The sequence below is a fragment of the Teleopsis dalmanni genome, chromosome 2 (assembly GCF_002237135.1).
Source record: "Teleopsis dalmanni isolate 2A chromosome 2, ASM223713v2, whole genome shotgun sequence".
NCBI lineage: Eukaryota > Metazoa > Arthropoda > Insecta > Diptera > Diopsidae > Teleopsis > Teleopsis dalmanni.
In genome coordinates, this window is record NC_051847.1 from 141,797,004 (window position 1) to 141,808,116 (window position 11,113).

General features: G+C 28.4%; 1 protein-coding gene across 2 annotated transcripts; it reads left to right on the top strand.

The window, feature by feature from the left end:
- The first annotated feature begins 225 nt into the window (after window positions 1-225).
- Window positions 226-8,603, top strand: LOC119681560. Of its 2 annotated transcripts, none has more exons than XM_038094796.1 (7): window positions 226-459; window positions 553-918; window positions 6,710-6,872; window positions 6,926-7,149; window positions 7,206-7,374; window positions 7,469-7,932; window positions 8,003-8,101. In XM_038094796.1, exons 2-7 carry the CDS (start codon window positions 697-699, stop codon window positions 8,018-8,020), a joined length of 1,260 nt encoding a protein of 419 aa, XP_037950724.1. In that variant the 5' UTR covers window positions 226-459; window positions 553-696; the 3' UTR covers window positions 8,021-8,101. The 2 variants fall into 2 exon arrangements, with proteins under 2 accessions (XP_037950724.1, XP_037950723.1); XM_038094795.1 differs by having other exon boundaries at window positions 234-459; window positions 7,469-7,937; window positions 8,003-8,603.
- The last annotated feature ends 2,510 nt before the right edge of the window (window positions 8,604-11,113 follow it).

Consider the following 11,113-nt stretch of genomic DNA (forward strand, 5'->3'; position numbering starts at 1 on the left):
ATTTGCAATAATTTCTAGTTCTGTAGTGTATTTTCATGAGTCTTTATTTGAAAATGCTTACATTGCAAGCATCTGGTTTTACTTAAAATTAATAATTATTTTGGTAGTTTTTGATGCAATGTATTAACAATCGTATAGAGAGATGTTTACTGAGAGTAACTTTTTATTAAAAAATTTCTGCTTTAAATTTTTTGTTGAGATGTTTAGCAGTGCTCCTATAACTAAACATACAGCTATTACTCACATCAGATCAGTACGCGAAGCACTGTTATATACATTGCATTAATCTAATGACTTATTCTGACATTAGATACTCATAGTACATAGCCATTCATCTACATAAAATAAACTATATTCCAATTTAGTATTGGAATACTGTTTACGTGTAAATCAAAACAGTGTAAATAAAATTTAATACATATTTGTATTATTTCTGAGAAAGATGGAAAAACCTGATTGGTGAGAAATTAATAAATAATTAATAACACAACATATAATCAACTGCAGTATTTATAGTATAATAATGTCAGAATAACTTTTTTATTGTTTTAGTTTCCGCACATCGAAGTAGTCAGATATTTAGTTAACACTTGAAAAGTTTAAAACAAGAAGTGATAAGTGATTTTAAGCGTAAAAAATTTTAATTTATATGAATATAATTTCATAATTATAATAGTCTATCAAAAAATCTCTATAATGGAAGTTGTGAAATTATATATAATATTTATGGCGGTAGCTTTTAAGTACAGTTTAGCTACTTTATCTGAAATGGAGCAGCCATCTGTTGCCTGCCCGGATTTATTTAAATATGTCACTGATGCCAACGAAGCGTATGGAATAATTACTATACCCACTCAAGATATCACCGATAAGAGAGTACATCTCACAGTCACTGTTAATCAACGTGACACAAAGAACGTAATTAACTATTTATTGAATTCATATAATAATTGTAATACGGGTACACATTGTTTTTATATATATTATTGCTTCACATTAAAAATCATTACAAATTGCTTTTTTTTAAATAATATGTATCTAGAGTGTAATCAATTCCTATTAAAAGTGAATTAGATATTTTTGTTAAGTTTATATCATTATTTTGTAAGTGTTCACATATAAATACACATTCATAATTTTATATTTTTCATGTATATATACATTTGTTTTACTAACTCGCATAAGTCGCTAAAATAACTCTTATGACAGAGCAAAACTTAACTGAAATAAAATGAATATTAATGAAAATAAAGACTGCCCGAGCAAACATATTAACGGCCATTTTACGAATAAAGATGTTACTTTATCCATATTTTAAAGCACATACTACTTTTCATTATTAAAAGCGCTTAGTTTTTTTACTGAAAAAATAATAATAATATATTTTTTATATTATTATATAAGTATAAAAACTTAGTTTAATAAGTTTAAAAATGCTTGTCCACAAAAACTTTTTTAATACTTCTGGATCATTTTTCCGAAAAACTTCATTCATATTGTTATTATTTTTTGTTTTTGTTTAGCATTTATCATGCTTTTTCTCTAGAGAAAAAGCTTTCTTTAAGAATTTACAAATTTATGCACTAACATTTTAAAACTATAGTAAGTTAGTGTTATATATAGATATAATATTTGTTGTCCCTTAATATAGAATTCTTCGTGTAGTACTTTACTTCATTACATATTAATCTTCACTATGTTACATATAAATATTTAAATAACGTTTAAAATATCTAAGCTCTCATCAAAAGTGTATATAGTATCTAGAGATATCAATTAAGACATGCTTTTCGGTTAAATTTCTTTAAAACAATATCGAAGTATAGTATATAGCAGGATCACTCGTGGATTCAGTAATAAGACTTCTTGATCCATTTAGAAGACGTTTATTGTGAAAACAAATTAAGGTAAATAATTTACACTAAGCTAATGCAGAAAATACCTTTTAACCAAAACTGTAACTGGACTACAAATTACCTTAGGGCAATATTTCATTTAAGCCTCTTAACTCCTGTGCAGTTGCCTTCACAATATATACTGGTTCTCCATACAATTCTGATATAAACAATAAATTCATTTTTAGTAATTACAAACTATGGGGAGAGTAGATTACTCTGTTCTACTCTACTCTATTCTACAATAAATGGGAATCATTTATTATTTCTTTATGCACTAGATAGATGTTAGCTTACTGTGGCTTATAAGGCTTATAACAGAATAGAAAATTTAAGATGTATAATAATTACTTTGATTCACAAAAATTTGTACTCTTATTATTATATATCTTTCTAAACTATTCTTCGAAGTGAGCTCGGTGGTATGTTTTTTACTTTTAATTACTTTTGAGGAATTGAGGAGAGTAACTAAATTGGATACCTCTTTTATTAATATTTATAAGTTAGTGGAAATATAGATCAAGAAACTATAAAAGTTCCCAGTTAGTGCGATCTTCTGGTTGAGATATACAATTGATATATTTCTTAGTAAACAGCTCTTGACACTGAATCCTTTTGATGTAATTTTCGATAACTTACCTGTACATAACTGGCAATAGCTCAGCCATATCTTGATGGAAGCTGGTTTTCAAAGTCTTAATAGTTTATGGATTGTCAGAATATAGATATTGCAAAGAGAACTTTTGAACTGTTTTGTTACTCAAAGTGTTTAAAGCAACTTCTTGATTTTAATTAAATTTTTTACATTCAGTTTAAACATAGACTTCAATTAGCTGAAAGCGCCGAAAATACAGTTAAAAAAGTTTTCGACAGCAATCTATTAGAATATCGGTTAATATTTGCAAGTCAAACGGAGTATCCAAAGCTTACCAAAATAACTGTAAATGAAAATACAGTTTGTTCTGACATTGGCTGTAAGTAATATAAATAATTTATAACTACACTCTTATATTCAATTTATTCCAGATCCCCCACCAAGTACAACTGTAACTCTTAACAATGATGTGTTATTATCAACAGGCATTACTATGATGAAGGAAAAAAACTTATGAGAGCGATTGAGAGCTATATTTTGGATATTGTTTACAATATTTGATGTCAAAGAAAACATCACCAGAAAAAAAATATTTGTAAAAAAGTCCACCTATTTGCGAAATATGGACCATTCTGTAATTAAATATGTTACATTATCTGTATTTTTAAACATGTATTGTTTTTTTTATTAAATATCATTTAAATTGTTTACTTATGTGAGTTTTACTTAAATAGTTTCAAAAATGTAGGATATGATGAAAGTAAGTAACTGGATAGGATGAAAAAAGAGAATATTTGCCATTAAGAAAAATGGCGTCTCTTCACAACTGATGAAATAACATTCACACAAATCACTATAAGTGTTTTTGCCAAATAAATAAAATTAAATAATCGTTTTTGTTCTGTATTTGAAAAAAAAATACTTTTAGTTATTGGTTCAAAATTCTGTATTTTGATCTGCTATCCCCTAATATAATACTCTTAGCCTAGTAATTTACATCTTGCCAAACCTTTCAATAAAAATTTTAGTTATAGTAAGTCTTATCAAATATATGCAAAGTATCTAGAGATATCAATGAACACATAAATTTTGGTTAAATTTGATTAAAGCAATATCCAAGTGAATAAAATACGACCATTCCTTCAGTATTCAATTTTCAGGACCACAATGCATTTAGTAATAGACTTTTTGGACTGATTTAGAAAACTGATTGCGAATACAGACTAAGGTTAACTATTTAAGCGGAAACTAATACTAGAGCTATTAATACACTAATATCTTGTTTATATCTCATTTTAACTCATAATGTATCTAACTTATTTTCTACATTTTGCACACAAGTGATTTACAATGAATTCTAATTCTATAGAGTATTCTTATGAGTTTACTATATAGTGCATATTTGAAGATATTCGCGCTGGAGCTCTAGCATCAGATCTTTATTAAACTGACATTTCATTTTTATTTTGTAATACTAATAATACTAATAGTAAGAATAATGCTATTATTATTTAATAAATAAATAGTATTGATATTTTACACTTAAAAATAAAAAATATAATGTAATATTTCAATTATTCTACAGCTGGTTCATGATTTCGTTGTAATAAACCATAACAAGTGAATTTGTTAATGAATTTTCACAACAAATTAACAAAACTTAAAGTTCAAACATAAAAGTCAAGTATAAACACTGACTCTATGCTTCAAATATGGCAGGGTACGAGTTCAACCCTTGGTACTTGCAATCTCAAAAAACTATTTACGATTAATTAAATACAAGAAGTATTTCCAAGAGTACTAATGATGGATATTTTGCAATACTCGAAACAGTTGTATGGTTAGCCAAAAATTCAATTAATTAATAAAATAATAAAATTTTATTGTTGTAATTTATATTGGTTCGGAATCCCTCTCTATTGAAAATAATAGTTTATATTAAGAATAATTTGATATTAAAAATCAAATTAATAAATTTTTTTCATAATTTATTAACAATCGTATAAATAGATATTGCGTATGTTCCATTTATAGAGAGTTAGTTTTTATTGAGAAATCCACTGCTAGCAGTGGATTAGATGTTTAGCAGTGTACTTACAAACAAACATGCATCAACAAGAACTTGTGGGTATACTATAATTAAATAACGTATCTAATAATTTAACTTTGGAATTTTTGTATAAATCGAATAATTTCTCATGTAGACTCACAGTATACAGTCATTCGGTTGCAAATAACAAGCAAGTTTTAAATTCAGTATCGTATTGCAATACTTATTACATAAAATTTAAAACAATGGAAAAAATAACTTTATTCATATTTTTAATTTTTTTAAGATGAGAAAATCTGATTACTAAGTAATTACCGATTAATTACAATACGGTAATCAACCACAATGTTCACTTATTTTGGTTTTCCACACAACTTGTTTATTGTTTTATGTAGTTCCCGCATACCAAAGTAATCGGGCTATGCTCTGTAGTTGGTGCATAGTGGTCTCAATAATATTGATTGGTATTTGCTAAAACTCTGGTACTAGTATTCTATGCGTTCTTGACAATCGTAACTCATAGGTAAAGTATATACAAGGGAATTGTTCATATGTTTTTTTTATGATGTAGATAGACGTTAACTTACTTTAGTGATGTACGATAGATTGCATCGTACAGGTGTGGCTTATAACAGAGTGGAATTGGATAATTAGAGCGGATAAGTAGCTTTTATTAATTGTTGCTTTATCAGCAAATAAACCGCATGTATTGAGAACAGAAAAATTATTTAAAATTATTTCTTTCTATTTCCGGATTTTCCCAACACATATACTCAGTTAATTAACAAGAGTGCTTTGTTTTAGTTTTAGTATATAAGTAGAACTGACACAAAATTGAAGTTGTAGAAATTGAAAATCATTCTGACTTACTCTCGTAATAATTTTTGTAAATCTAATGCAACCACAGCATAATTAGTGGTTTGAAATTCTTATACAGTAACGACACAATCAAAACTTACATTGCTCCACTAGCACTAAGTATGATGCTTAAGCTCATACTTAGTGGAAAAAAGTTTGATTTAATTACTCTTTTTAAATGAGCAATTTCAAATAAATGTTTTTAAATAGCGGATTGTATATCGAAACATTTTTATAAGATTAGTAGGACACTATGATCTGGACACAATTTTAAGCAGATATTATCACTGATATATACAAATGAAAAAAACTACTGTGAAATAATAATAGATCTTACGGGTTTTTTGCCTAAAGAAGCAGAGTTCACAGTTACAACCAGACAAATGGAAGACAAACTACTATCCGTTTTTGCTAAGGCTAAGGACGATATCAGATCGTGTTGTCTTACATAAAAATTCATATTGATAGTTGGTAACAAAGATGTGATAATAAATTTAATATTTGAGTAATAGGTTAAGGAGTTCATATATGAAAAAAATGGCAATCATTTGAAATCCATTAAATTTATAAAAATTCTGGACAAGTGTGTTAAACAAAGTTGTCCATTTTGTAATTCCGAAAGTAAACTTAAACAAAATGTTTGTTTAAGCATTTTGATTTTGATTTCCATTAAATTTTATTTCCGCGTATTATTTGAATTTTAATAATAAAAACCAAGTTCAACATTATTGAAATGTTTTCGGTGGAACATTCAACTGTACTGTATCCTTTAGCAGTGATTTTCGTTAATTTTTTGTATATAATTGACAATACCTAACTAGGTTAGAACTGAACAGATGTTAGTTTACAAAGTGTACAAAGGATGTTTGATTTGAGAATGTTTCCCATAAACACATTTCTTCACAGCACACCAAAAAAAGACAGTGCAATGGTGATAAATTGATACAATCATATCACCAAAAAATGATAAAACATATCAGGAAGCACTTTGTTTCAAGCTTACCAAATCAGAAAACTATGTGATTATTGTTTCATCGCTATTGAAACCATTTAGCCTTCAGATGTATATTTCTTATATGCCGACAGAGTAGGTAACACTTTTTTTATTTCTAAAAATGTAATGGGCTCTAGACCAAACACCACATCATATAGTGACTTTCTGTGAATGCAATATGTTTTAATAAATTTTCTTTACTAATCATATTATCTGTTTAAATACACATTTTATAAATTTTTCTTATTTTTAAAACTTTTATCGTTTTATCAGTATTTACGAGTATTAAAAAATTTTTTCCATTTCATATTCTTTAGCTTATATATAATCTTTTACCAGTTGAAAGCATCGACAATTCAATTCGAAAAATTTACGAGAATAAACCAATAGAATTTCGGTTAATATTTGCAAGTCCAACGGAATATCCAAAGATTACCAAAATAACTGTAAATGAAAATACAGTTTGTTCTGACGTTGGCTGTAAGTAATATAAATAATTTATAATTACAACTTCTATATTCGATTTGTTCTAGATCCTGCACCAAGTATAACTACAGTTCTTCAACTTATATTAGGCAGTTTAATCTCTTCATCTAGAGACTTATCATTACAGAAGCTACACAATTGCTTTAATTACTTTAGATACGAAGAGCAAAATAACAAAACTATTGGAAAAATAAAAATTCCTCATTACCTATTTCACGATGGAAAATTTGAAGTCAGTGTTTCGGTTTCGCAGAAACCACCTATACAATATGTAATTATGAATATTATGTAAAATGATATTTTGATAATGGATTTTATGTTGTTTAGAATGTTTTTGGTTTGAGTCCATACAAAACTCTAGATGAAACCATTTTGGACCATTTGGAGGGCAAACCAAGTTATTACCGTTTTGACTTTCCGGGTCAAACGGAAATTCCCCTATTAAAGTATATAAAAGTGAATGGTAAAATAATTTGTACCACCAACAACGGTAACGGTAATGTATATAACAATATTAACACCGATATAGTTAATAATTAAAAAAAAAAGCGTATCATCTATGTAAGTCGAACTACAAACTTATTTTTCAGTTCGATCCAATAGAATATGGTACAGCGCTACACATTCTCAACATTTCACGGGGGGATTTGGAAATTTGAACACCGATGATGAAGATGATGATGATGATAGTGAAGAATCCAAGGATAAGAGAACTTGTGGACGAGAAAACGATGTTCTCATACCAATTGTCAGATTTAATGATACTACTGGACAGTTTCCTTGGCTCGCGGCTATATACTTGAAAAGAAATGACACTTTAAAATTCATTTGCAGTGGTTCACTTATATCAGCGCGCACTGTGATCAGCGCAGCATATTGTTTTGACACAGAATCTGTGATGGCAGATCAAATGATCGTCAAGCTAGGCGGTGGTATTAAAGCAACTGACAGCCAAATCTTTAATTTTGGTGTAGAAAAAATAATAATACATCCCAATTATACATCTGCTTTAATTGCGGATGCAAACATTGCGTTACTGCATTTAACTTCTTCAGTAATGTATATACATTTGATACAGTCTTTAAACAGAATATTCAATTTGATTGATTTCATATTTATTACAGTTTTTCCAATTATATTAATCCAATTTGTTTATGGAATGAATCGACTGAGCTGCATAAAATTGTTAACAAACTGGCTTATATATTGTCCTGGAATTCAACAGAGAGTGACAGCATTGCTAACACAACACAAAAGGTAGGCTTCGCCAGAATTGTTAATAATATTGAGTGCCTGAGCTCATCTGATAAATTCAAAACAATTACCTCACCACGAACATTTTGTGCGTCCAATGCAGTGATTCCTGGTCCTTGCACAGGTGATTTTGGCTCAGGTATAATGATGAGAAAAAATAAACATTGGTCGTTACGAGGTATTGTATCTGACGGACCGCGGTTAGATGGTGAATGCTATTTAAATGAATTTGTTGTGTTTTGTGATTTGGCAAAACATCTTGATTGGTTAAACGCAAATATAGTATTTTAAATTATAATTTAGTTTAGTATTTTAGTAATATTAATTTTAGTAATTTAGTTTTAAGAATTATGTTGGCCACATATTTTAATACGTAAATTTAAAAAATTTGTAATAAAATAATTTGTTAGTATGCTGAGTCTTTATCAGGTACATTGATGTTTTGGATCATGTATATCTTTCAGCGATAACAGTGTACGGAAAATATATGGAAAAAAAATAATAACATTTAATGTCAATAATATCTTTTTTATTTTGCAATATTTAATAGTTGCGATAAAACGATGTTTGCTCTTTCGGCATTAAAATTCAAAAATTTTTTGTAATGATTTAGACCGTCTGTGTTATTCCAATATTTTCTCATTCTTATCTTATTTGTTTTTTGGTCTCATGTTTTACGTTCTTTTTATTGAAGCCAAGGAAGGGGGTGGAATTTGCCTCTTTTTTGGAATAAAGGTCCGTCTTTTCGTTTTCGGACTGTTAAGAGTTGGAGAACTAATTGACTCCTCTAAAAGTATCTATCATAGCAGAGAATTTCGCATGGAAAATTATAGAGTCTGTGCTTAATGTAGTTGATTTGCCCCACTATTTTGTTCCAACAATCTAAAGCGTTTTGGAGATTTTCGACAAAATCTTCTTTATGAATATGTGACTTATTGATACCTTGAAATTCGGTTAATATTGGAAATGAATTCTTTAGGTTTCTTATACTAAGCAATCAAATCCCAAAGTCAAAGTACTGCAATGCGATACACCATGTACATAACGTGGCACATATAGTATTCACTATAATCTGTACATTATTGAGTGGCACATAAAATGTATTTGACAAATGCACATATCTTTTAATCTGTAAAACTCAAACAGCAAATGAATTTGCATTATGAATATTTCAATGAAATAATTTTCATTGCGACAATTTGCCTCAACCATTAGATAAAGTGTTTGACTGTATTTAGTAAAATGACTTATGTACGATAAGTCGTCCATTAGTAATTAACAATGTGAGATGAAAATGATATTTAATATGTTAACTAAACTTCTAGCTTGTGTTATTATACATATATATACTTATACTTATTATTATACTTATTTACTAACTTGAACTTAAATATGTGCTACTCACATAAATTTATTTGATTGCAATATTACAATATAATTTCGTTTGATTATCTGGATTTAGTTTGATTTCTGTTTACATTTAAAAGATGTATAGAATTTAGTTAATTTTTACTTTAAAAATGTTTAAAATTTGATTCATATTGCAGAATTATTTTAATCAAGAAGAAGCACTATCGGCAGTTTGAAATGAAATGTTTCGCAATCAGTTGCTAGTAGTAGAACAGAGTCTTTTGTTTTTTGCATCTTTTCAGTTTGGATCACTCCATGAAAAGTGCTAAATTATGCCATACTGCCACACATCAACTGATATTGCCTGCAGAAATTGGAAAATTGAAATCGAGGCATTTCTGGTGCAGAAAAGCAAAACTCTCTACTCCGACAATAAAACAAAGCAATTCGTGCAGTTCTGGCATTTTGTATTGTCGAATTTGAAATCTGCTATTTCTCTTTTCTTTTTGGAATATTTTGACAGTAACTGCATGTGAAGCTAGTCTGATGGATACATATGAATCTGATGAATTCTTTTAACTCTTTCTGTTAGTGTGTATTTTCTCACAACAATCATGCGTTAAATTGTATTCAACTTGCTGACTAGTCGTTGAGGCAACAGAAAGATTTAATTTATGCAGCTGTGAAATTTAAATTGTTGATCAAATAGAGTAAATGTAGTAAAATTATGATGAATAGAAAAATGTTCAATCAAATTAGTAGAAGCAGTTTAATCCCAACATGCATAACAATATTCTACATGAAACATATTTAATTTTTATTTAACTTAAAATTTTTAATATATAATAAATGCTTTATGTTTCACTAACTATTTCAGCTATTATATATTCATATACAGAATTCATATACAATCGACAAGACCAAGAACGACCCAGGTCTATAATGGCCCATTAAGTAAGTAAGAATTGGGCCTGCAACTAATTTTAAAGCTTTATTACTTTTCAATAGACGCCAACCATGGACTACATATAGTGTAATCAGAGGTGATTTTATTTTCTAATAATAGCAAGTCCATATCAGTGTAATCAGTGATGGAATATGTTACTAATGGAGTTGTATAACAACATTTTACTTAAGTCATTTTATTCAAGTGACTTTTGTTAGAGTCGTTAAATATGTCAAATCTTCCTTATCGCGAATCATAAGAGATATGGATTCGATGTCAAGAACAATTAATATTTGATACCGTTTCACAAATAACAAACTCCAGCAATAGCTATAACAAACTCGAAATGTTACAAAATTGGTGATCTTACCGAAATTGACACTGTAGCCGAAGGGGTTTAGAAAATATACCCACATATTGAACAATTTCCGTACAGCAACGAAAAGAAATGGAAAGAGAAACTACAAAAACCAGATTCTCTGAAACTATTTATAAGACAACATTCGATTAAAGAGAGTCTTAGTTTTAACAAGAACCCAAACCACATGCCTACCAAGTAACCTAGAGACAACTTTTTATATTTTATTTCAATCACGCAGTTGACTTTATTGTCAGTAAATAAAATTCTAACCGGGTTTTTCAACTTTTAGGTGTCAGACATCTTGCAAAATACGATCAGCACCAA

Coding starts and splice junctions, on each gene's coding strand:
- LOC119681560 (XM_038094795.1), top strand. CDS start 697: ATGGAAGTTGTGAAATTATATATAATATTTATGGCGGTAGCTTTTAAG. Junction 7,375..7,468: donor TACCACCAACAACGGTAACG/GTAATGTATATA, acceptor CTTATTTTTCAG/TTCGATCCAATAGAATATGG. Junction 7,938..8,002: donor CATTTAACTTCTTCAGTAAT/GTATATACATTT, acceptor TATTTATTACAG/TTTTTCCAATTATATTAATC.